Source organism: Neophocaena asiaeorientalis, unplaced genomic scaffold (assembly GCF_003031525.2).
Source record: "Neophocaena asiaeorientalis asiaeorientalis breed wild unplaced genomic scaffold, Neophocaena_asiaeorientalis_V1.1 scaffold423, whole genome shotgun sequence".
Lineage (NCBI taxonomy): Eukaryota > Metazoa > Chordata > Mammalia > Artiodactyla > Phocoenidae > Neophocaena > Neophocaena asiaeorientalis.
Genome location: NW_020174133.1, coordinates 321,816 through 349,123, shown reverse-complemented (window position 1 = coordinate 349,123; position 27,308 = coordinate 321,816). Strand labels below are relative to the sequence as shown.

At 37.2% G+C, this 27,308-nt stretch overlaps 1 protein-coding gene across 2 annotated transcripts in view; it reads left to right on the top strand.

Annotated features, from left to right (window-relative positions):
• Positions 1 to 27,308, top strand: part of ZNF148 (zinc finger protein 148) — a 126,364-nt gene that overhangs the window by 48,584 nt on the left and 50,472 nt on the right. For both annotated transcript variants that reach the window (XM_024754738.1, XM_024754737.1), the window contains exons 4-5: positions 35 to 383; positions 26,655 to 26,780. In XM_024754738.1, the coding sequence (XP_024610506.1) occupies positions 51 to 383; positions 26,655 to 26,780 (459 nt within the window). In that variant the 5' untranslated portion in view covers positions 35 to 50. The remainder of the gene's footprint in view (positions 1 to 34; positions 384 to 26,654; positions 26,781 to 27,308) is intronic.

Genomic DNA, 27,308 nt, shown 5'->3' with positions numbered 1-27,308 from the left:
TATTATGCTTTGTTGCCAAACTTGGTCTTTCTAGGCATTTATACTTAAGCATGAACATTGACGACAAACTGGAAGGATTATTTCTTAAATGTGGCGGCATAGACGAAATGCAGTCTTCCAGGGCAATGGTTGTAATGGGTGGAGTGTCTGGCCAGTCTACTGTGTCTGGAGAGCTGCAGGAGTCAGTTCTTCAAGATCGGAGTATGCCTCACCAGGAGATCCTTGCTGCAGATGAAGTGTTACAAGAAAGTGAAATGAGACAACAGGATATGATATCACATGATGAGCTCATGGTCCATGAGGAGACAGTGAAAAATGATGAAGAGCAGATGGAGACACATGAAAGACTTCCTCAAGGACTACAGTATGCACTTAATGTCCCTGTAAGTAATTCCTTTATAAGATACTAAACTTACAGTTAGAAACATAATTAATTTTGTATTAAGTGATACAAATCATTGAAGAAATTTCAGAAAGTGTTTAAAGGCTGAATATAAATAGTTCAAATGGCCATTATTAAATAGATATACTAAATATTGGTAAAAATCATAGTTGAAAAGGCAAAATTAAGTTTTGATATTACATACATTTCAGAAACTTATCTTTTCTGGATAACATTTATTTATCTATTTATCAGGGTTACCGTGTATTGAATTTTTGTGTGTGTGTATTAAATTTTAAGTGCTTAATTTTAAAAGATAACTTTGTTTCAACTTCTGGATTTCTCCTTAAAGAGTAGAAGGATTGAATCTGGAGCACAGCTAGAAAAAGATTGTACACTTGAGAGTTTTTCCTTCAAATTCTGTAACTCTTGGCAGTTCCTGCCATCTTTATTTTTTTTATTATCTGTAAAAAGGATATCAGCTCTTCAGTCTGTTTACCCTGGATGTCATAGGTCATCACCTAAGGTACTCCCTTGTAGGCACCCATAACTTTTTTTTTTTCAATTCAAACGAACATTTATTGGGCCCACATTAAACGGGACATGATGAAGAGATTACGAGATGTCTCTTTTCTGTCTGTGTACAATTTCTGCCACTCTTTCCTCAAGTGGGTACATCCTATGTCTCAGTCTTTGCAATTATTCAAGCACCTATAATGGAATGGTAGGCTTGTTCAGAGGCTCAGAATCCTTTTAGGAAGTTGTAGTTAGCAGAGCGATGGTCACAGCTAATGAGAACTGCTTCATTTTCTAACAAAAAAACAAAAACAGTGAGCTGGACTCGTTGCTTCCCATTGAAGATGCTGGGCTCATCTGGTGCTTCAGTCACGGGCTCTTTGGAATAACCAGCAGTGACATCTTCATAATCTTTACTCCATAAGTTTTCTGTGTGAAGTGACTCGTTATCAACTCTGGCCTTAGTGACTTCTTCCTCAGAGCTGAAGGTGTTTAATTCTACATTAGTAGGTAATGCGAAAGTCTGTGTGTTCTCCAAATACAAGTCAATGGTTGTTTCTGTATCTTGGTCACTGGTCAAGTGTAGTAGGACAGTGGTTGACTGACTGTAGGTCAGTGATGAATTCTGGGAGTAGTGTGGGGTAAGTCACAGCCAGGGCAAACCAGGCAGAGAGGAGCAGGACCTTCCTGAGCATGGTGCTGATGCTGGCGGGGAGTGTGGGAGGCTTACGAAGGTAAGGAGGCTGAGTGTTTTTCTTTGCCTTCTTGTATCTTTATTTTTACCTGATGACCAGCAAAGCTACAACTGTAATGTAATCCTCTTCTATTGTTTATGTGATATTAAACCTGGATCCTTTCAGTACTTCTGATATACTGTGCTTTTTCTTTTGCTTTAGGACCTTTGTATATCCTACTTGTAATATTCCCCTCAGTCATAGCCCCTCCCTGTTTTTTAACCTAGTTAAAACTTCATCATCAGACTTCCCTGGTGGCGCAGTGGTTGAGAGTCCGCCTGCCGATGCAGGGGACATGGGATCGTGCCCTGGTCTGGGAAGATCCCACATGCCGCAGAGCGGCTGGGCCCATGAGCCGTGGCTGCTGAGCCTGCGAGTCCAAAGCCTGTGCTCCGCGATGGGAGAGGCCACAACAGTGAGAGGTCCGTGTATGGAAAAAAAAAGAACAAAAAAGCTTCATCATCATCAGCTTGTCACTTCTCTCTGGTCTAGGTGTAGTTGCTGCAATAGGGACTTGTTCACTGTCTGTGTCTGTGATAGATTGTAGGCTCTATCTATGTATGACAGCATGAGTTTTGTCTTATTTTCTATTATGTCCCAGGTGTTGGCACATGGTGTGAATGAATGGATAACTACTTACAGTTGTGTTCTAATACATGTGCTCACGAACTTTTACCTAGTCCATTGCGATAGCCTTTTCCTTTTTCAGCCTGTTGATGGTGATGGATTACATTAATTAATTTTTAAATGTTGAATCAGCCTTGCATACCTGGAAGAAATTCCACTTTGTTGTGGCTTATAATTCTTTTTACACATTGTTTGATTCAGATTACTAATAGCTGTTGAGGATTTTTGCATCTGTGTTCATGAGAGATTGGTCTGATTTTTCTTTTTGCACAATATCTTTGTCTGGTTTGGATATTAGAGTAATCCTGGCCTCATAGAATGAGTTAGGAGTATTCCCTCTGCTTTGGTCTTCTGGGAGAGTGTAGAGAATTGGTATAATTTCTTCCTTGAATGTTTGGTGGAATTCACCAGTGAATCCATAGGGCCTGGTACTTTCTTTTTTGGAAGGTTATTAATTACTGATTCAATTTCTTTAATAGCTATAGACCTATTCAGATTGTCTGTTTCTTCTTGTGTGAGTTTTGACAGATTGTGTCTTCTGAGGAATTGGTTCAGTTCATCTAGGTTATCAAATTTGTGGGCATAGAGTTGTTCATAGTATTCCTTTATTATCCTTTTAATGTCTATGGTGTCTGTAGTGATGTCCCCACTTTCATTTCTGATATCAGTAATTTATATCTTCTTTTTTTCTTAGCCTAGCTAGAGGCTTGCTGCCTTTTTTTTTAAAAAAGGATCTTAACAGTTTTTAAGCATATGGTATTACATACAGTATCAGCATACAGTTAACTATACTCACATTGTTGTACAGTAGATCTCTAGAACTACTGTACAACTGTTGCATCTTGTAAAGCTGAATCTCTATACCCACTGAACACCAATTCCCCATTTTTACCTCCCCCCAGTAAAGACTTACTAATTTTGTAGAGAACTAGCTTTTGATTTTTTCTCTTGATATCCAGTTTTCAGTTTCATTGATTTCTGCTCTGAGTTTTATGATTTCTTCTGTGGATTTAATTTGCCATCTGCCCCTCCAGTTTTCAGTGGTGGAAGTTTAGGTGATTGATTTAGATCTTTTCTGATATATAGAAATGGCATTCTAATATAGCATTCAATGATATAAATTTCTCTCTAAGTACTGCTTTCAGTGTCCCTCACATTTTGATAAGTTGTATTTTTATTTTCATTTGGTTCATTTTATCTTTTAATTTCTTCTGAGACTTCTTTGATTCATGTGTTATTTGGAAGTATGTTGTTTAATATCCAAGCATTTGGGGATTTTCCAACTATTTTTCTGTTACTGATTTCTAGTTTAGTTCTATTGTGGTCTGAGAGTGTTTACTATATGATTTTCTGTTCTTTTACATTTGGGAAGTTGTGTTTTATGGCCCTGAATGTCATCTGTCTTGGTGAATGCTCCATGTGAGATTGAGAAGAATTAGTGTTTTGCTGTTGTTGGATAAAGTAGTCTATTGATTGCAATAGCTTTTTTTAAAAAATAAATTTATTATTTATTTTTGGCTGTATTGGGTCTTCATTGCTGCACATGGGCTTTCTCTAGTTGCGGTGAGCAGGGGCTACTCTTCATTGTGGTGTGCAAGCTTCTCATTGTGGTGGCTTCTCTTGTTGCAGAACGCAAGCTCTAGGCACTCGGGCTCAGTAGTTGTGGCTCGCGGGCTCTAGAGTGCAGGCTCAGTAGTGGTGGCGCATGGGCTTAGTTGCTCCGTGGCATGTGGGATCTTTCCAGACCAGGGCTCAAACCCGTGTCCCCTAGCATTCGCAGGCAGATTCTTAACCACTGCACCACCAGGGAAGTTCCGCAATAGCTTTCTTATTGGACTGATTGTAGCTTGACCCTTATCCAGTCTGTATTTCAGATGGTTCCTGTAGTGATCTTTCCAAAACGATATTTATACTTATCACTCCCCTACCAAAACTTTTTCAGAGGTTTCTTATTGCTAAACAGCTGAAATGTATTTTGCTTGGGCTGAAAGGGCCTGTGATCATGTTTCTTCTTATCTTATCCAGCCCCTGTGTACAGTGCTTCAAGCCCCTCTCCCCGCTTCATACTTAAGTACATTGAAATTACACTAGTTGCCAGGTCCAATATGATTTTTTCTGTTACTTCTGTACATGTTGTATATACCTGTAATATTCTTTGTTTGGCAGTCTACTGTTTTTCACTTCTCAAAACTTTCTTTTGTGTAATTTTCATTATAGTAACTAACTTATTTTTCATTTCTTGGCTTGCAGGACCGTGAGGTCTCTTTTCTGGAACCTCTATTTTAACTTTGTGTTCTCAATAACTGGGCTGTTCGGATCGGGGCACGAACCCGCGTCCCCTGCATTGGCAGGCGGACTCTCAACCACTGCGCCACCGGGGAGGCCCAGTCAGATATTTTTTGAGTGAAAGAAATTTTTTTTAATTGAGAAAAAGTTTAAATTGAAATGCTGTGAGATCCTAAGTTTATAGTTTAGAGTTTTGACAACTGCATAAACTTGTATAGCCCACAAGGCATCAAGGTACAGAATATTTTCATCATCCTAGAAAGTTTGTGTTTCTTCCTGGTCAGTTCACTCCACAACAGTTGTTGTGGGTTTTTTCCCCCCATCATAGATTAGTGTTGTCCTTTGAGAACTTTATGTGAATGGAATCATATGTAACTCTTGTGTCCAGCTTCTTTTTTTTTTTCCACTATGGAATATCAGTTTTATTTGAAAAAATTCTAATACAGAACTGAATAGGGACTTCCCTGGTGGCACAGTGGTTAAGAATCCGCCTGCCAGTGCAGGGGACACGAGTTTGAGCCCTGGTCCCACATGCCGCAGAGCAACTAAGCCCGTGTGCCACAGCTACTGAGCCTGAGCTCTAGAGCCTGTGAGCCACAACTGCTGAGCCCTTGTGCCACAACTGCTGAAGCTCATACTCCTAGAGCCCATGCTCTGCAACAAGAGATGCCACCGCAATGAAAAGCCCTTGCACCGCAACAAAGAGTAGCCCCCAGTCGCCACAACTAGAGAAAGCCTCTGCGCAGCAACGAAGAAAATAAGTAAATAAAATTTAAAAAAAGAACTAAATAGCTGTAACATCAGTATTTTTCACATAGTTTTTACTTATTAATTGAAAAGTAACTGAAACAATGTAAAATAATAATTGCTTTTCCTGTGGATAAGTATATTAAAAAGTAACATTCATCTTTACAAAGTGTGCATTCCTATTGTGTTATAGTATAATACCACAAGTTAGAGATTGATTGAGGGTTTCATTTCTCAGGTGTTGGTACTGAACACCTCAAAGCAGTAGTCCATTGTGATGTATTTTAAATTAATTTTCAGTTGCATTAGAATGAGAATGATGACTTGGTTATTTAGTTGTCACACTAATGAAGTAGGTATTTTACAATTTCTTCTCCAGCTTCTTTTGCTCAGCATAGTGTTTTTGCAGTTTTTCATGTTGGTTGGGTGTATAAGTAGTTCATCCCTTTTCATTGTTGATTAACATTCTGTTGTTTTATTATCCTAAAATTTTGTTTATTTATTTCCTTCTTTATGGTTATTTATTATCTCTAGTTTTCAACCTTTATGGATAAAGCTGCCATGAACATTGTTGTGCAAGTCTGTTTTCATTTCTTTGGGTACATTTTTATAGAAGTTAAACTATTTCTCTTCTGTTTTCATTTTGTTTCATCTAGTGTCTGTCTTTGCATTAGTATTACTCTTTTATTTTAAATTAATTTTTGTTGGAGTATAGTTGGTTTACAATGTTGTGTTAGCTTCTACTGCACAGCAAAATGAATCAGTCATACATATACGTATATCCCCTCCCTTTTGGATTTCCCTCCTGCATCGGTATTGCTCTTGATAGCTGTATTTTTTTTAATATAAATTTATTTATTTGTTTGTTTATGGCTGCGTTGGGTCTTTGTTGCTGTGTGTTCAAAAATTTTTCAATATGTAATTGTTCATAACTAATATATAGAAATGCAGTTGATTCTTTTTATATTGACCATGTATTCTGTGATCGTGTTATATGTACCTGTTAGTTCTAGTAAGATTCCTTAGGTTTATTCATAGTCCCTATTATCCATAAATTTTACATCTTCCTTTCCAATCTAACTTCTTTTTTCTTCCTTATTGTATTGACTAGGCCTCCAGTACAGTGTTGAATAGAAGCGGTAAAAGTAGACATCTTTGCTTGTTTCCTGATCTTTAGGGGACTGCATTCAGCTTTTCACCGTTAAGAATTATTTTAGCTATAGATTTTTCTTAGGTGATCTTTATTTATTAGGTGGAAGAAGTTTTCTTTCTAGTTTGTTGAAATTTTTTAAAACTATGAATGGATGTATAACTTCAATATTTTTTCTGCATCTGTTAGATGATTATATGATTTCCCCCCCCTTTTAAAAATAAATTTATTTATTTTTGGCTGCGTTGAGTCTTCATTGCTGCACACGGGCTTTCTCTAGTTGCGCCAAGCGGGGGCTACTCTTCATTGCAGTGTGCGGGCTTCTCCTTGTGGTGGCTTCTCTTGTTGCAGAGCACGGGCTCTAGAGCGCAGGCTCAGTAGTTGTGGCGCACGGGCTTAGTTCCTCTGCGGCATGTGGGATTTTCCTGTACCAGGGCTTGAACCCTTGTCCCCTGCACTGGCAGGTGGATTCCCAACCACTGCGCCACCAGGGAAGTCCCTCCTCCCTTTTCTTAATATAGTGAATTTATTGATTGATTTTCAAATGTTAAATCAACCCTGCATTCCTGGGATAAACCACACTTGGTCATGATGTGTCATCTTTTTTATAAGTTGCTGGATTCAGTTTACTAATTTTTTTAAAAGAATTTTTTTGTGTATGTTTATGAGGGATACTAGTTTTCTTGCAGTCTTTGTTTTAAGTATGCTGGCCACATTAAAAATGGGGTAGGAAATAGTTCCTTCTCTGTTTTCTGAAAGAGTTTCTGTAAGATTGGTATTATTTCTATCATACATATTTAGTAGACTTCACCAATAAAGCTAATCTTTGGCTGAGTTTTCTTTGTGGGAAAGTTTTTACTTCCAAATATAATTTTTAAAACATGTAAGGCTACTCAGATTTTAAATTTTATTCTTTTTTTTTTTTTTGCGGTACGCGGGCCTCTCACTGTTGTGGCCTCTCCCGTTGCGGAGCACAGGCTCTGGAAGCGCAGGCTCAGCGGCCATGGCTCATGGGCCCAGCCGCTCCACGACATGTGGGATCTTCCCAGACCGGGGCACGAACCCTTGTCCCCTGCATCAGCAGGCGGACTCTCAACCACTGTGCCACCAGGGAAGCCCTTAAATTTTATTCTTGATTTAGTTTTGATAAATTATATTTTTCAAGGGATTTGTTCATTCTTCTGTTTTTTAATTGAACAAAAATATTTATAATATTTTCTTAATTCTTCTATTGTCTAAAGGATTTGTAATAATTTCTTTTTTCACATTCCTGATAGTGCTAATTGTCTTTTTCTTGATTAATCTGGGTAGAGGTTTATCAGTTTTACTGGTCTCTTCAAAGATTAAGGTTTGGTTTTATTGAGCTCTCTATCGTTCATTTGAACTTTCTTTCATCTTTACTCTCATTTATTTCTTTCCTTCTGCTTACTTTATTTTTAATTTGCTCTTCTTTTCGTAGCTTCTTAAAGTAGAAGTTTAGATGACTGTTTTAGACCTTTCTTTGTATACATGTAGGTGTGTGTAACTACCATGACTCTCAGGATACAGAACATCATACCAAAGATCTTCCTGGTGCTACCCCTCTGTAGTCACACCTCTTCTTGTTACCCCCACCATTCCTAACCCCTGGCTATCCTACCCTAATCTGTTTTCCATCTCTAAAACTTTGTCATATTGAGAATATTATATCATGGAATCATATAGTATGTGACCTTTTGAGACTTTTTTTTTCACTTAATGCCCTTGAGAGCCATCTGAGTTGTATATATCAATTCTTTGTTCTTTTTAATTATATAGTAGTATTCCATAGTATGGTTGTACCACAGTTTAAACATTCACTTATCGAGAGGCATTTTAATTGTTTCCATGTTTTGGCTATTACAAATAAAGCTGCTGTGAACATTCATGTGTAGGTTTTTGTGTGAACGTAGGTGTACATATCTCCAGGATAAATACCCTATCATACCCCTGCCACTGGATATAATCACTCCTAACATTTTGGTGTATGTTCTTCAGTGCTTCTTTGATATGCCTACCATGCATAGGGTCATGTTGCTTTTTATGTATTCTTTCCATTTACCAGCACTTTTCTCAACTCCTTACTCTTCTAAAACTTCTTAAATACCTGCTTGATATTCCAAATTTTGGATAGTCCATAATTGAGTCCTGTTACTCCTAATAGACGATGATAAATTTGAGTCCCTTGTGAGAATGAATCAATGAAAAGTTGTCTCATACTCTATACCAAATGGCAGAATTTAGGATTTGTGTAATATTGCTTTATAGTAGTACATAACAGATGAGACATTTTGTCCCTTACTTACTACTTATGCATTCCTGCTGATAAGGCAAAGTGGTGAAGGGCAGGTCTTGGGATCATGAATATACATTTTTGAGTTAAATAGAGGGCATTGATGTAGAACAGTATGATCCAGGTCCCCCAGAATGTGAAAGCTTAAGCTACATGGCCTTTCATCCTTTCTAGATTGTGTGCTAAAAGTCTTTTAAAAATAGATATTGAACATATAAGTGCTTTTTCCTTTTATTTGCTCATTCTCTTGGAAGTCACAAAGAACTTTATTTCATATTAACTTTTTTTTGTTAATTCAAAACAAAAAGTTGAGTTTTGTGTTTTCTTAAACTGTTAATAACGGTTTAGGTTCTGTAGCCTATGTAAACACCCTATTGTTTCGTGACAGTTGAAGTAAAAGTTTTTCATTTGAGGTAACTGCTGGTTTTCAGGATTTATCTTGACTGTACTACTCTAAATCAGTCACCCAGCTTCAACTCTGTGGCTCTACATTTTCAACAGCAGTCTGCAGTCTGCAGGCCAACCTTTTTTTTTTTTTTTTCGGTACGCGGGCCTCTCACTGTTGTGGCCTCTCCCGTTGCGGAGTACAGGCTCCGGACGCGCAGGCTCAGCAGCCATGGCTCACGGGCCTAGCCGCTCCGCGGCATGTGGGATCTTCCCAGACCGGGGCACGAACCCGCGTCCCCTGCATCGGCAGGCGGACTCTCAACCACTGCGCCACCAGGGAAGCCCCAGGCCAACCTTTTTAAAAAATATATTTTATTTATTTATTTTTGGCTGCGTTAGGTCTTCGTTGCTGTGCGCGGGCTTTCTCTAGTTTTGGCAAGTGGGGGCTACTCTTTGTTGCGGTGCGCGGACTTCTCATTGCGGTGGCTTCTCTTGTTGCGGAGCACGGGCTCTAGGCAGAGGGGCTTCAGTAGTTGCGGCAGTCGGGCTCAGTTGTTGTGGCTCGTGGGCTCTACAGCGCAGGCTCAGTAGTTGTGGCGCATGGGCTTAGTTGCTCCGTGGCATGTGGGATCTTCCTGGACCAGGGCTCAAACCTGTGTCCCCTGCACTGGCAGGTGGCTTCTTAACCACGGCGCCACCAGGAAGTCCTGCAGGCCAACTTGTGAATGTCCGTAGTTTGCTCATTAGAACTTTGTTTTCAAAGATGTTAGAAATTTGAATTAAAATGAGCTAAAACTAATATTTCAGTTCCTCAGTTGCATTAGCCACATTTCAAGTGCTCAGTAGCCACATGTGGTTGATGGCTTCTGTATTAGCATAGATAAAGAATATTTCCATCATTGCTGGAAGCTTTATTGGATAGCACTGTGTTAGAAAGCTTCTCAACTCAAAAACTAAATCTATTTCAGAAATTTGAAAAAAAGTATTTAGCTTATCCTTTTAATTCTTACACCCATAGAAGAGGGATTGGGAACTTTATGGTCTATATTTTTCCAGTTTGATATCAAGTATGTTGAAGAGTAAAGGACATGTTTGTATTGACAAAATAGAGCAAACTGTCATTCGTAACGATATATGCCACATTTGTTTTCTAGAAGGCTATTGGATTGTACTTGAAGGAAAGAATTTTATAAATTAGGAGCTATAAAAAATCATGTTCGAGTCATTTGATGATATAATAAAGTGTAAGGTATTCCTGAAAAAATATACTTCAGCGCTTGTGTAGGTTTTTAATTTTAGTCATGAATTTGTGCTGTAAAACAGCATGAATAAAATTGTAGACATCCTTTTATGCATTTAGTATTTATGATTATTTTGTTTAATGGTCTAGGAAACTCAACTTATTTAGCCCTTGCTTTAAGACCTCTCTTTTGTTTTTAGCTTTAAAATTGCCTTAAATCCTGTCACTAGTTTAAGGAGAATTGTATAAATATTTCCCCAAATACATGTTGCTCCAGTCAATAAAACTCCAATACGCTGTTGCTAGGAATTTTAGTATATGTCCTGTAATGAGTGACTTTTCCTCTCCTATTTAACAACAAAAAAAATAATAATCATTTTATCCATGTCACTGATTTTAAGATACTTAACTATTTTTGCCACATATTTTATACTCTGTTTTAGTTGCAGAATTGTATTACATTTATTGGTAACAAATGATCTTTCACAATCATCCTAGAAGGTGACAAGTCTGTGTGGCTCTATTTATTTGCTTAAATAGTCATTGGTATGATATGTTTCTTCCTCTCTTTCTGGCTAACTCCCAACTTGTTATCCCTATGACCTGTATACTTTTTCAACAAAGTTATTTATTAGCTGTAGCCAGTTCTTATTAGCATTGTATTTCTTTTAAAGTTCATTTGGGGGATTCAGAAGTAATTTTATGTTCCTTGCAGCTTGGGTCCTTGTCTTTTGAGGCAATTGCATTGGCTTTTATTGGGTCTGTATACTTAAAGAGGTACTCCCCCCGCCCGCATTCAAATGCTTTTTACTTCAGCATACTCTTCGGCTGTCATTTTCAGAAACACATTTATTAATTTAGCTCATTTTAAAGAAAATATATGGTAATTTATATCAGTTCTCTAGGGTTTTTATTTTAAACAAGATTTTACTTGCTTATATGGCGCTTAGAAAGTGTCCTATTTGATAGGAATCAATATTTTAGCAGAAAACATGGAGTGAGTAATCTTGCTTTATAGTTTTTCCTGGTGAGAGTCATATTATTGCTTATTGTTACTGATTTCAACTCACCTGGCAAGTTGATGAATCAAGGTATCTCCACTAGTAGGTTGTTTTAGAGAGCTAACCCAGAATGGTCTATTTTTCAGTATCCTCCAGTGCTCGTAAAGTTGTTGGACTCAATTTATCTTTTTCTTTTCCCCTTAGGTGGACATAAATTGTTAATAGAAGATTTCTTTTTAGATTCTTTAATAACATAGCCAGTCTCCTAACACTTTTCATATAGTTCTGTCTGATCTTTGATGTCTAATTGCTTGGTTTGGAATTGTGAGATAGTGGTACTGAATGAGAATTACACTCTTTCTTACATCAAGTAGTGCCCAGATTGTAAATCATTATAGACAAGGCTGTGATAGGGTCATTCTAGCTAGATCAGTCTCAGAGATGTCTACTTGGGGTTTTTTCATAATTGTATGATGAAGTTTATTATAAAAGGACTACATAGTCCTTATAAAAATTAAAATAGTATAGAAGAGAACAAAGAAAAAAGTAAAAGTTCCTTGTTTCCTACTCTGATTCCAAAGAGATAACCACTAATACTGATATCCTGGAAATTTTAAATTTATAACAAACGTACAGAATATGTGTCTGTATTTATTTCTATATAATGTGTTTTGTAAATGTATATCTTATGAAAATATACATTTTGTTTTATACAAATTAGATGTTATTTTTATATACTTTTGAAATTTGCATTATTCATTTAATAACATTTTGTAGAAATTTCCATGTTATTGCATATAAAGCTTGCTTATTTATTTTAATGAATGATTAAATGACGTGCCTTATTTTATTTAACCGCTCCCCTATTGATGGATATTTGTTATTACTAGATTTGTTTGAATGAAATAATGATGAAAGGATCATGCTTATATATATAGATATCTATATACACAAGCATGTTTCTTGTATCTATCTATATGTCTACATATTTGTAAAGCTCTTTCTCTAGGTATATGTCTTTTTATTGAAATACAGCATTCATACTGAAAAGTGCACAAATTGTAAGTCACGAATTTCCTCAAAAATGAACATACATGTGTAACCGATACTCACGTTAAGACATAGAACATTATCAGTATCCCAGAGGCCCTCCCCTTCTTGTATCCCTTTTAGTCACAACCCTCCTCTAATTCCTAAAGATAACCCCTACCCAAACACTTTTATCATGGTCAGTTAGCTGTACCTGACTTTGAGTTCAGTATAAATAGAATCATGTACTATCTACTCTGATGTCTGATTTCTTTGTTTTACATTTTTTATGAGGTATGTCCATGTTATTGCATAGGTAGTTGTTTATTCTCATTTCTGTATAATTGTCAGTTTTGTGAATGTATCAAAATTTATTCATTCTAGTATATCTAATATAATAGCCATCTTGTTTCAAGATGTTGGCTATTCTGAAAAGTGCTCTTTTGTTTTGGCTGTGCCAAGTGGCTTGCAGGATCTTAATTCCCCGACCAGGGATTGAACCCCGGCGCTAGCGGTGAAAGCTCTGAGTCCTAACCACTGGACTGCCAGGGAATTCCCTGCTGTGTATATTCATGGCTGTGTCTTTCGGTGCATGTGCACACTCATTTCTGTTGGTTTTATGCTGCTTAGGATTGAGTTTGCTGGGTATGGATATGTTCAGCTATAGGAATTTCTGTCAGAAGTTTTTCTCAATGGTTTTGCCAATTTATACTAATTGCTCTGTATCCTTGGTATCTGTTAGGTTGCATTTCACTGATAACTAATGAAATTGAGTGCCTTGCATGTTTACTGACAATTTGGATATTATTTTTTTGTAAGGTACTTGTTCATCTTTTGCCCATTTTTCTATTAGGTTGTTTCTTTCTCTTACAGATTTGTAATAGTTCTTTATATATTTGTTGGATATATATATCAATTAACTTTTCCACTCTTCCACTCTGATTTGCCTTTTTATACTCTTTTGATGAACAAAAGTCAGTGTTAATGAAGTTCAATTTATGTCTTTTCCTTTTGGTGTTTTGTGTATCCTATTTAAGAATTCTTTGCCTGCCCCAAGGTGATGAAGATATTTTCCTTTGTTAACTTCTAGAAACTTTGATTTTCCTTTTCTATTTAGATTAACAATCCGTTTGGAATTGATTTTTGCTGATGATGTGAGTATAGGGATCAAGATTTACTTGATGGCTTTTTCTTTTTTCCAACTCACCCATAGAAATGTTTTCAGTTTCACGTTGCTGGCTTAATGTTTCATTTCTTAGAATAACTTAATACATTAAGATAACAATGAATAGATTTTTCTTTGATTAATACTAAGGATTTGTACTAAGACTGGACTTAATGTCTTTTTAGGATTATAAAGTAACACATGTTTGTTGAGAAAATGTAAAAATTTAACTATAAAGAAGATAATAAAAATTGCTGTAATCTTACTACTCTAGGATAATCACTAACATTTTGTTGTTAGTATTTCCTTTTTTTGTTTGTTTTCTGCATATGTTGTGTTTATATAAAATGTGCTGCATATGTATTTGTGTTTGTGTAAAATTGTAAAAATATATTTATCAACATATTTATCTATATCATTTAACCTCAAACAATGAACATCTCACTATGTCATTAATATTAATCAAAAGTAAGATTTCTAATTACTGTATGTCATATAGCTGTATTGTAATTTATCTCACTCTTTCTTTACTGGGTATTAGACTGTTTGCACTTTATTTATGATCGTAAAGAATATTGTGATGTTACATGTAGGCATTGTTGTCATGTGAGATTATTTCTTCAGTATAGGTTTCTTAAGACTCTTGATTATATACTGGCCAATTTATAGTCCACAAATGTTGATCAATTTATTCTCCCTCTAGTAGTGTATGAGATTCCCAATTTAATGTCTTTTTAAATGATCTGGAGTAGGAAATGTGAAATATAATTTCCAGATTTGTACGTGATATTGAGAAAAAAGGAAAACAACTGGACTTGGTCTTGGGTTGGGAGTGGAGAAGAAAATTAAAAGACGTCTTTAGATGGGAGACTGGGATATAATACAGCATATTGAAAGGCACGGGGAAGAAAGAAAGGCACGGAGTTTGGAAGGAGGTTCTGGTGTGAAAAAAGGTTTTATTTTTAGCAGTATTGAGTTTTAGATAATAGGATGTCTAAGTGGAGATGTCTGTAGAAATTGGTAATCTTCTATGTATCTAAGCAATTACACATCTGCAGTTGTGTAATAATAATTAATAACCGTAGATATTTATTCAGAACTTGAAGGTTTTCAGGGTGCTTTTTATGTAATCTCATTTGATTTTCTGATGTGTGTAAGCTGGATATTATTATACCACTAATAAACAGATGAGGAAATGATTATGATAATCAGTAACATCAAAAAATCAACTATATATTGCTATGTACTATAGTTGATGCTTTACCTATATAATCTCTTTTAACTCTACAGAAGTTCTGTGAGGAATATTTCCTCCATTTATAGGTGAAGAAAGTTCCAAATGATTAAATTTTAGTTGTTTAGCCTCACACTGCTAGTATCACTCTTTGGGATTAGATTGTATTTCTTTTAACTCCCAACCTATGCTTTTTTTATTTTTCCATGCTACTTATGGAAGCCAAGTTTACCAAATAATAATTGGAAGAGAAGGGATTGAAACTCAAGTCTTAACGCTTCAATAAATATTGTTGACATTTTGTCCACTTTATTTTTTTTTAAATTATTTCCTTTCTCTTGAACCACTAGAAGTTCTTTCCACATTTTGGCAGCAACCTAACTATAGTTTATATAAGGGAAAATGAAATATGTTTGTGTAAAAATCTTTTTGAATAAGTTTGATTAATTTAGATTTTTAAGAAGCAGTTATATTGTGTTGGCCAAAAGGTTCATTCATTTTTTTCCGTAAGATGGTCTAGTAGCACTAAGTTGTCTTTAACTTCATTCGAAACAGTTTTGTTTGATTGTATTGTGACAGCCGTCATATCAGTATGCTTTTTAAAAAAAATATCAAAATTGGTGAATTTTTGTGTAGCCATTTTAATATTGGAGATGGAAGGAAAAAAGCAACATTTTTGGTGTATTATGCTTTATTATTTCAAGAAAGGTAAAAACCCAACTGAAATGCAAATGGGGAAGGTGCTGTGACTGGTTGAACGTGTGGTTTGCGAAGTTTCCTGGAGATTTCTCCCTGGACGATGCTTCTCGGTCGGGTAGACCAGTTGAAGTTGATAGTGATCACATCAAGACATTAATTGAAAACAATCAATGTTATACCAAGAGGGAGATAGCCGACATACTCAATATATACAAATTAAGCTTTGAAAATCATTTGCACCAGCTTGGCTATGTTAATCACTTTGATATTTGGGTTCCACATAAGTTAAGTGAAAAAAACCTTTTTGACTGTATTTCCGCATGCGATTCTCTACTTTTTTGGGGAAGCTTTTTGGGTTTTTTTGTGTGTGTGTGGTATGTGGGCCTCTCACTGTTGTGGCCTCTCACGTTGCGGAGCACAGGCTCCGGACGCGCAGGCTTAGCGGCCATGGCTCCCGGGCCCAGCCGCTCTGTGGCATGTGGGATCTTCCTGGACCGGGGCACGAACCCGTGTCCCCTGTATCGGCAGGCGGACTCTCAACCACTGCACCACCAGGGAAGCCCTGGGAAGCATTTTAAAAAAATTAACTAATTTATTTTTGGCTGCGTTGGGTCTTCGTTGCTGGGGGCGGGCTTTCTCTAAGTTGTGGCGAGCGGGGGCTACTCTTGGTTGTGGTGCGCCTGCTTCTCATTGTGGTGGCTTCTCTTGTGGAACACGGGCTCTAGGCATGCAGGCTTCAGTAGTAGTGGCACGCGGGCTCAGTAGTTGTGGCTCTCGGGTTCTAGAGCACAGGCTCAGTAGTTGTGCACGGGCCTAGTTGCTCCGAGGTGTGTGGAATCTTCCTGGACCAGGGATTGAACTCATGTCCCCTGCATTGGCAGCCAGATTCTTTTTTTTTTTTTTTTTAACATCTTTATTGGAGTATAATTGCTTTACAATGGTGTGTTAGTTTCTGCTTTATAACAAAGTGAATCAGCTATACATACGGCAGGCGGATTCTTAACCACTGGGCCACCAGGGAAGTCCCACGATTCTCTACTTAAACGTAATGAAAACGTTCTGTTTTTAAAGCAAATTGTGATGCACGATGAAAAGTGGGTACTGTACAATAATGTGGAACGGAAGAGATTGTGGGACAAGCGAAGTGAACCTCCACCAACCACACCAAAGGCTGGTCTTCATCCAAAGAAGGTGAGGTTGTGTATATGGTGGGATTGGAAGGGAGTCCTCTATTATGAGCTCCTTCCGGAAAACCAAGCAATTCATTCCAACGAGTACTGCTCCCAATTAGACCAACTGAAAGCAGCACTCATCGAAAAGCATCCAGAATTAGTCAACAGAAAACGCATTATCTTCCATCAGGTTAATGCAAGACTGCGTGTTTCTTTGACGACCAGGCAAAAACTGTTACAGCTTGGCTGGGAAGTTCTGATTCATCCTCCATATTCACCAGACATTGCACCTTCAGATTTTCATTTATTTCGGTCTTTACAAAATTCTCTTAATGGAAAAAATTTCTTGGAAGACCGTAAAAGGCACCTGGAACAGTTCTTTGCTCAAAAAGATAAAAAGTTTTGGGAACATGGAATTATGAAGTTGCCTGAAAAATGGCAGAAGGTAGTGGAACAAAACAGTGAATACGTTGTTCAATAAAGTCCTTGGTGAAAATGAAAAATGTGTCTTTTATTTTCACTTAAAAACTGAAGGAGGGCTTCCCTGGTGGTGTGGTGGTTGAGAATCTGCCTGCCAATGCAGGGGACACGGGTTCGAGCCCTGGTCTGGGAAGATCCCACATGCTGCGGAGCAACTGGGCCCGTGAGCCACAATTACTGAGCCTGCGCGTCTGGAGCCTGTGCTCCGCAAGAAGAGAGGCTGCGGTAGTGAGAGGCCCGCGCACCGCGATGAAGAGTGGCCCCCGCTTGCCACAACTAGAGAAAGCCCTTGCACAGAAACGAAGACCCAACACAGCCATAAATAAATAAATTAAAAAAAAACAAAAACTGAAGGAACTTTTCGGCCAACCCAATAGTAATGGAAATAACACCAGATTAAGAGATACGAAATCGTGGTTTAAGTCCTAGGGTTGAAATCCAATAGCTTGGGTAAGACACTTACCTCTGTGAAGTTTTAGTTTCTTTATTGGTAACATGAGGATAAAAAATAATTCACAGATAACAGTAAGTAGGATCTCTGTTGCTGGATTTGGAAGACTTGGGTGGAAATTTTTGTTTCCCTTAGGCAAATAACCTTTCTCAGCCTTAGTTTTCTTATTTGTAAAATGGGATGAAAATGCTAACCTCATAGTCTTACTGTAGGATTAAATGCAATAGATTATACAGGATAGAGACCAAGAGCACCCCCCTCCCTCCCTGCATGCCCAACCTTTGTATCCTTAGTACCTAGAACAGTGCCTGGCACATAGTAAATGTCAGATAAATTATAGTTACTATGCTGAGGAGGCATCACAAATTTGTAGAACACCATATAAATGCTGGGTTTTTAAAAAATTTATTTATTTTATTTTTGGCTGCATTGGGTTTTCATTGCTGCTCACAGGCTTTCTCTAGTTGTGGTGAGCAGGGGCTACTCTTCATTGCGGTGCGTGGGCTTCTCAATGCAGTGGCTTCTCTTGTTGCGGGGCACGGGCTCTAGGTGTGTGGGCTTCAGTAGTTGTGGCACGTGGGCTCAGTAGTTGCGGCTTGCGGGCTCTAGAGCGCAGGCTCAGTAGTTGTGGCACACGGGCTTAGTTGTTCCGCGGCATGTGGGATCTTCCCAGACTAGGGCTCAAACCCACATCCCCTGCATTGGCAGGTGGATTCTTAACCACTGCGCCACCAGGGGAGCCCCTGGGTTTTTTGTTTTAATTGAAGAGTAGTTGATTTACAATGTTGTGTTAGTTTCTGGTTTAAAGCAAAGTGATTCAGTTATACATATATATGTATATATGTGTGTGTGTTTATATATATGTACATATTCTTTTTCACATTCTTTTCTATATTCTTTTCTCTGTGCTATACAGTAGGATCTTGTTGTTTATTTTATATATAGTAGTTTGTATCTGCCAATCCAAAAGTCCTGATTTATCCCTCCTCTGCTCCCTTTCCCCTTTGGTAACTGTAAGTTTGTTTCCTATGTCTCTGATTCTGTTTTGTAAATAAGTTCATTTGTGTCATATTTTAGATTCCACATATAAGTGATATCATATGATATTTGTCTTTCTCTTTCTGACTTACTTCACTTAGTATGATGTTCTCTAGGTCCATCCATGTTGCTGCAAATGGCATTATTCTGTTCTTTTTTTATCGCTGAGTAGTATTCCATTGTGTATATGTACCACATCTTCTTCATCCATTCATCTGTTGATGGACATTTAGGTTGCTTCCATGTCTTGGCCATTGTACTTAGTGCTGTTATGAACATTGGGGTGCATATATTTTTTTGAATTATAGTTTTTTCTGGATATATACCCAGCAGTGGGATTGCCGGATCATGTGGCAACTCTATTTTTAGTTTAGAAAAATTATAGAATAATTTTTTAAAACTTATTATGAAATAATTTTAGATTTATGAGAAAGTTGCAGAAGTAGTACTGAGTTCACATAGTCTCATCACCCAGCTTCCTCTAATATCAAAGCTTATGCAACCATAGTACAGTTATCAAAACCAGGAACTTAATATTGGTAAAATACTATTAAATAAACTACAGACCTTAGTTGAATTTCATCTGTTTTTCCACTAATATCCCTTTTCTGTTCCAGGATTCAGTTCAGGATTCCATGTTGTATTTAGTTGTATCTTCTTGAGTCTCCACCATTCCATGACAGTTGTTCAGTCTTTGCTTATCTTTTATGACCTTGATAGTTGATGAGTATTGGTTAGTTATTTGTAGAATGTCTCTTAATTTGCGGCTGCCTGATGTTTTCTTTCTTTTTTTTTCTTTTTAAAATATTTATTTATTTGACTGTGCTGGGTCTTAGTTGCAGCATGTGGGATCTTCAGTTGTGGCATGTGAACTCTTAGTTGTGGCATGCAGATCTAGTTCCCTGACCTGGGATTGAGCCCAGGCCCCCTGCATTGGGAGTGTGGAGTCTTAGGCACTGGACCACCAGGGAAGTCCCTGCCTGATGTTTCTTATGATTAGATTGAAGCTTTCATTTTTCGACAAAATCCACAGAAATGTTGTGCTCTTCTCAGTGTATCATATCAGGGACTATAAAATGTGGGTGTATGTCTTATTACAGGTGATATTGCACTCTCAGTACTTTGTTAACGTCATATCTGCCAGTTTTTCCCTTAAAGTCACTTTTTTCTTCTTTGTAATTGGCAAATATCTTGTAGGAAATAGTTTGAATCTGCTTAAATATCCTATTTCTACTGAAATTTTTTCCTACCTATTTAAGCGTCCATTGGTGGATCCTGCCAGTTGTAGTTATTAATGTAGTGTTTGCCTAAATGTGAATTTGTATTTTCCTCATTCCTTCTATATTTATGTTAATTGTAGCTGTCCCTTCTCTCCATTTAAAAAAATTATTTCCATTTATATCAGAATGGATATTGCCTTATTCTTTGAGTTATAATCTGGTAATATCATTTTTTTTTTTTTGCTCAAGTTGTTTCAGCTTTGCCTATTGGGAGCTCTTTCAGACAGACCCTTGTGTCCTTTTGACATGTACTCTAGTTTCTGGCACCACAAGATGTTCCAAGGTCATCGTATAGTTTTCTTTGCCCAGCTTTGAAATCAGTTGCTTCTCCAAGGAGCTCCATTTCCTTTTGTTTGGATAATGTATTTAGAAACTAAGTTTTGGATGCTAGTTGTGTTGGATTTCTTTGCTTCTTAGTGATCTCAGCCGACAGAGCTAGGCAGTACATGTGTGTCTACTAACTCACACATGCACACACGTCTATACTAATTTCTTTATGTTAGTTGGGCCCAGGCACCTGTATTGAAAGAAATTGAATGGAGAAAAGGGAGGGAATGCAAAATATAGTTAAGATGTATCTAGCTCAGTGGTTCTCAAAATTTCTGGTCTTGGGGACCCCTTTATTCTTAAAAATATTGAGGACTCTTAACAGCTCTTCTGTTGGTTATATATATCGATATTTACCATTTTAGAAATTAAAACTGAGAAATTTAAATTTTTATTTATTTATCAGTAACAAATCCCATTACATGTTAACATATTTTTAATGAAATATAACCCTTTTATAAATAAAAAATTTCGTGAGAATGTGTTTTACAATTTTGCCGCTATATACTCATAAGAGGAGAGTGGAAAAAAATAGGTATTATAATGGAAGTATTTTTGACCTCATGGAGCACCCCACTGGAAAGTGTGTCAGGGATCTTCAGAAGTCCCTGGACGAAACTTTGAGAGCCACTGATAGAGGTGTACTAAAACTCTTACAAAATAAAGGTACATATATAGTAGAAGGATGGATGCAGAAGAACTTGTGTGAGGAACAGCAAAGAACTTAAACCATGATGCTATAGAAGTTAAAAGAATAGAATTTCTGGGTAGGTTGGGGGTGGTCAGCACTGTTTCAGGTAAGATAACTTGATTTGATCACTTCTTCCACTTCATCTTATAGTTATCTAAATTGTAAGATGCTGATATAGCAACCAAAATGCAAATTTATAATGAGAAATATTATAGAGAAGTACACTAGAATGTTTGTTGTGAACTGTGGGTCCCTGAACCTTTTCAAAAGCAAAAGATAGTTATGGACTTTCTCAGACCCTGACAAATGTAGCTCCTTTCAGAAGTTTGAATGCAGTCGGGTCAGGCAGAAAGGGAGGGTTATGGGTCATGATTCACATAAAGGCCTGTCCATCAATGTGCTGCTTTTCTTCCTGGCCCTGTTCTGTAGCTTCGTGAGCTTGGAATTAGAAATATTCCTGTTGACTGGTTATATGTAACTGTTCTTTCCAAAACCATCCTGGAAATAAACACGCATACACACAGAGATATATTCTTGGTGTTAAATTTCTCTTTTTCTGGACTCCATGAATACTTCTAAATATTGCTACATTATTTAGGCAGTATATTTGCAGTACAGTTAATTGTTTTATATCTTTCTTTTTACATTTAAACACTTGTAGTACTTGTGGTCACTTTGATTCAATTTGTTTCCTAGGCAGTATTTTGGAACCATTTCCTTCTAGCGATAGTTACACATTCTTCTTATATGACTACATACTGTTTTTACTCTCAGAATAACCATTTCTCTAAGTTTGGTGGCAGTTATTTTGCCTATATGCTTATTACTACAGATTATTCTTTTGAAAAGTTTGGCCATAAGAGGAAGGAAGTTGCTGGAAATATTTTGGTCCACAAGAATTTATAGGGTAAATTTAAGCGTGCTTTTAGGCAGAGAAGTAGTTGGTGAAGTAAGGGAGATTATTTTAGAGAGACAGTGAAGCTGCAGAGCCTTAGAGATGGGTGGTAATGGAGTCAGTAGCACAGAATATAGAGGAAAGCACAAGATGCTTTCTTTTTTCTTAAACAGGGGTGGGAAGATGAATGAGAATACCTAAAAGAGAAATTGAAAATTGAAAGGAACATATGGCTCCAGAAATGGGGAGATGGTAAGAACAGATACTTCTGCCAAGTGACCTAGGTCTTTTCTGTAAAGTAGATTGTGTAGAATCTTGAAAGCTGAGCTGGGGAGAGTATAATTGATATTATGGGCAACAAGGAGCTATTGTAGATTTCCTCATTGGGGAAATGGCAAGAAAACAGTTTTATATTAATTTATTTGTGAAAGAATACATTGGTAGATGATAATGCCCTAAAGTATCAAGGTTGATAAGGCTACTTTGAATGAAATGCATATGGACGTAGGATATTGAGAATGAAGTGAAAGAAGAGTCCAAAATGATTATAAGGGGTCACCTTGTTTGGGAGTTAGGGGTAGACCAAAATTTGCAAACGACATGAAATGTTCTTCACATACTATGTCTAGCAACATTATTTTAGGTATGTTTAAATTTGTTACATCGCTTAATAACATTATTGAGTGTGGAAGAAAGTTGTTGGGAAGAGTAGCATGTTTGGAAGAAAAAAATTAAAGGGGGATAGATATAGTTGCAGTTATTTCAGATCTCATGAATTTCTCCATTTGGTTCCTGCCCTTATTCCCTGTATCATTCATTTAGATTGAGCCAAATATGTGCCATTTTATTCGTTTATTAGTGTTACTTGTTTTGTTTTTTTTTCTAAGGCATCAAAACTTCCCATCTCCATTTTAAGACCTTTGGAAAGGAGACCTTGTCATAGAATGTGTTCTCAGTATCTGGTATTTTGCTCTGTACATACTAGAATCTCAGTAAATTTAAAGCTTCCATTGTATTACTTTAGACTGACTGAATTTAGCATGTAGCAGGTACTTAATAGCTGTTGAATGAATAAGTGAGTGAAAGCTGTTATGAGAAATACAAAAGAAGACTATCTTATTTTCAGATACCAAGATAAGATACAGGTACATGAAATAGTGAAATATCAAAGACATGAAATAAGTCCTGAAAAAGAAGAAATCATTCTGGATTCTGGGCGTGATTTACTAGTGATTAGAATCAAGGGAAAGATTTTTTCAATATAGAGAGGCCTCTTTATGTTTAAAGTTGGGAGAATAAAGAGAGAGTGATCAAAAATTAGGAATACCTCAGTATAATTAGGAGATATATATTAGAACTAGCAAGAATGAACCAGCTTGGGCAGTGGAAAGGGGTGAGGAAGCATGGGCTCTGCCTCTTGATAGGATGTTGGGGAAGAAGTTAGATGAATATACAAGGTAAATATGACATGGGAGTCATGCCTGATGGCTTACCCAGTCTCAAAGTGGAGATCCAGAGGGAGCTTTGATCAGTGGATGAGCAGGGGTCTTAACAGCTTCAGGTGGAGAAGCGTCTGGGTTTAGTGAAATCTTATGAGAGAAGTATGAGTAGGGTGATTGACAATATTGATGTTATTTCTGGTTTGGTAGTGAGAAAAGCATTGAAATTCAGGCTCTCAAATGTAGGCAGGAGGTTGTACATGGGACTAGGTGAAATGGTAAAGATTAAGCTATGGGGAAGAAACCAGAGGTTTTTCTTGCCTTTGTTTTTTAATCTGACATACTTCCTAGCCTGTTGATTTTCTTGATGTTCCAATGAATGTTTCAAAAATCCAGCAAACCTGTCTTTTCAACTATCACACATCTGCAAATGCCTGCTTTGATTAACTATACTTTGTTTTATTTTAGGTGAAAAGTAACACTGAGTACTTGATTTTCTTTTAAAGATAGTTCTCAAGGAAATAGTAGGGAACTTATAGATGAATTGTTGACTCTTTTGTCATGCTTAAGAAGTTTACATGTTTTTATAGATTATTGTAGTCTTTCTTGGGCCAAAGAATATTCATTTTCCCAGACTTTTTGCACCTCATTCTTTCTAGTTGCCTTGTCATTTTCATACCCATCTCTTTATGTTTATGGATTTACCAACATCCTTTCTAAGCACCTTAGGCTGGGCCGTATACTTTAGTGTGTGGTTGTGTTATATGTAGAGATTACTTTGTTCCATTTATGAGTGATAAGCCTGTTGGACTGTTCTAAACATGTAACTTGCTATGTGCCTCTTGGTATTCACAATGCTTTGATTCATTGATACTTCTAGGTTTTGGTCTGTGCTTTCATAATGTTAAAAGTGTACCTTATATTTGTCAATGCTAGTACCAATATGATCACTTTCCATATATATGAAAATAGATAAAAGGTTCAGATATATGAATTAATGTTTTTCACTGTGTGCACATAAAGGTTCTTCCCTTGTTTGTGAATAGCTTCTTATTGAAGAACCTATTTGTGAATCTGTCTTACACTCTACTCGACACTTTTGCTGAAAAAAAGTTGGTCTCATTTTTTAAAAATTAATTAATTAGTTAATTTATGGCTGCATTGGGTCTTCCTTGCTGTGCGCAGGCTCTCTCTAGTTGTGGCGAGCAAGGGCTACTCTTTGTTGCAGCACACGGGCTTCTCATTGTGGTGGCTTCTCTTGTTGCGGAGCACGGGCTCTAGGGGCATGGGCTTCAGTAGTTGTGGCACGTGGGCTCAGTAGCTGTGGCTCGCTGGCTCTGAGCCCAGGCTTAGTAGTTGTGGCGCACAGGCTTAGTTGCTCCGTGGCATGTGGGATCTTCCCGGACCAGGGCTCGAACCTGTGTCCCCTGCATTGGCAGGCGGGTTCTCAACCACTGTGCCACCAAGGAAGTCCCCGGCTCTTTCTTACTGCTGCATGCTATGTTTTCATGGTTTCTTTGTAATTTATAAGTTGACAGAAATGTTGGAACTACTTTTTGCTGCAACATAAGACAGAGCAGTTCAGCAGCTGCTTAGTCTGTTGTCATTTCTCCTTGTCTCATACCCAGTTTCAATAGTTGTATTTCAGTAAACATCACTTCAAAGATGGTAACGTGTCTGTGTTCCAAAGCCTTGTTGGAGGTGACCTTACCATTCTATTTTATGTTTCAAATAATTACACCAAAAGAAGCCATAAGAATGGTCATTAGTACGATTCTCTAACCTGATAGAAAGAATTATTAGCTAAATAATCATTTATAGTCATGTTTTTATGCCTAGGTTCTCCTTGATTTGCAATTTTCACGCCCCCCACATTTCAGGAATTTTTGAAAACTTCCAGTTCTTTATTTGGTTAGTTTGAAATTCCTTGCTTATGTTGCATCTCCCTCGTGAACCCCTCTGCACAGCTCTGTCTTCCAGCTTTACACTATGAGTCTGTAAGATGTTTATAACCTTTTGCACCCCCTTTTTAAGTGTATGTTTTGAAAATGTAGCCATTAGCACATTGTATTTCCTGGACTATTATCAAGATTTTTTTAGAAGCTTATAAACAACAGAAATTTATTTCTCACTGTTCTGGAGGCTGGAAGTCCGTGATCAGGGTGCAAGTATGGTCGGGTGAGGGTCCCCTTCCAAGTTGCAGACTTCTCGTTGTGTCCTCACATGGTCGAAGAGTCAAGGATTTTTAACGTATTTCAGAGCTTGTTGAGTTGAAAGTTTCTTAGTTTTCCAAGATACTCGTGTTTTCATTGCAGGGACAGGTTGGAAATGTAGCACAGCAGGATGACTGTGCGCCATCAATTCTGATGAGAATTGATGCTACTGTTAATGATCATAGAACCTCCATATATTTTTTAAATTAAATTTTTTTTTATTTTTGGTTGTGCCAGGTCTTAGTTGCTGCTCGCGGGCTCCTTAGTTGCGACATGTGTGCTCCTTAGTTGTGGCACACGAACTCTTAGTTGCGGCATGCACGTGGGATCTAGTTCCCTGACCAGGGATTGAACCCACGTCCCCTGCATTGGGAGATGGATTCTTAACCACTGTGCCACCAGGGAAGTCCCCATATTATTTTTTAGGACATGCAGCTCTTCACATTTGTGAGAACTGAGATCTAAAGATGAGATAACATTGTTGACATCTTAACATTCCTTGTTATCATGTAGCTAGAATTGTGTCTTGTACATAGCAGGGGCCTAAAACCATATGCAGTTCTATAAACACACATTTGATGATGGTTGTAGAGGCCAGGAAAATACTGGCTAAGATATTGCCAAAAACATTGAACTTAAAGATAATTAGATTTTATTGTTAGTTTATCATTCCTTTTTTGATGAGATTACCTTTTAGAATTTTGTGTTGTTTTTGTGATGTTTTGTAAATTGAGAGAAACCCATCATGAAGTCTGAATACCCCTTTTATCCCCCAGTATTTTATTGATTTTGGAATTTAACCTTTTTTTGTGCCTTTAACTTTAACATCAGTTTCCTTAAATGTGGGAGTGAAATTGTGTGCTCACTTCTCCTTTATTCTGCTAGGTCTTAATTATCTTTTCCCAGGACATTTTAATCTTTTTATTTCCAGATAAATTTTTGTAAAATCCTAGTTTATTCCCTCAATTTATATACTGTTGATTCTTACATATCAATTACATATTAATGAATTCTTCAACACACTCTTTACTTGCACACACAAATAATCATTTTGGGAGCACCTGTAGGTAGGTTTAGCAAAGGATTAAGCATGCAATGGCTTTTTGTCACAATAGACTTTTTGTTTATTTCTAAAATTGGCTTTTTTTTTTTTTTAACAGATAAGTGTAAAGCAGGAAATTACTTTTACTGATGTATCTGAGCAACTGATGAGAGACAAAAAACAAATCAGAGAGCCAGTAGACTTACAGAAAAAGAAGAAACGGAAACAACGTTCTCCTGCAAAAGTAAGAGAATATTTTAAGGTGGTGGTTCCTAACATATTACTCCCATACAATTGCTTAATCTTATTGGCAGGAATCTGGCTGGACCATAGGCAACATAAAAGTCTCATATGGCTTAGTAAAGTTGGAATGTTGCATCAGCTTCACCAGGAGAAAGGAAGGGATGCTTGCCTGAATAGAGGTGGTGGGCCACTGCTTTAAATTTTTCCACTTCCCTTTCACCGTGTTTTTTGAAAACAAACTTTTCTTACCCCGTGTCTCTCTTTTCTTTAAAAACTAACAGGTGGTATGCAGTGCCCTTGCTTCTCATTCATATTAGTTTTACTTATGTTAATATATGGTTTCAGGAAAATTCAGTATTGATTACTCATTAGGAAAAGGTTGTGTTGATAACTGTGCTAGAATAGACTGTAAGCTCCACGAGGGCAGGGACTAATTTTATTCACAGCTATATCCTAAGAGCCTGGAATAGTAGGCCTAAGGCACTCTCAATAAATACTGTGGGTGAATGAATGGATTAATAAATAAACA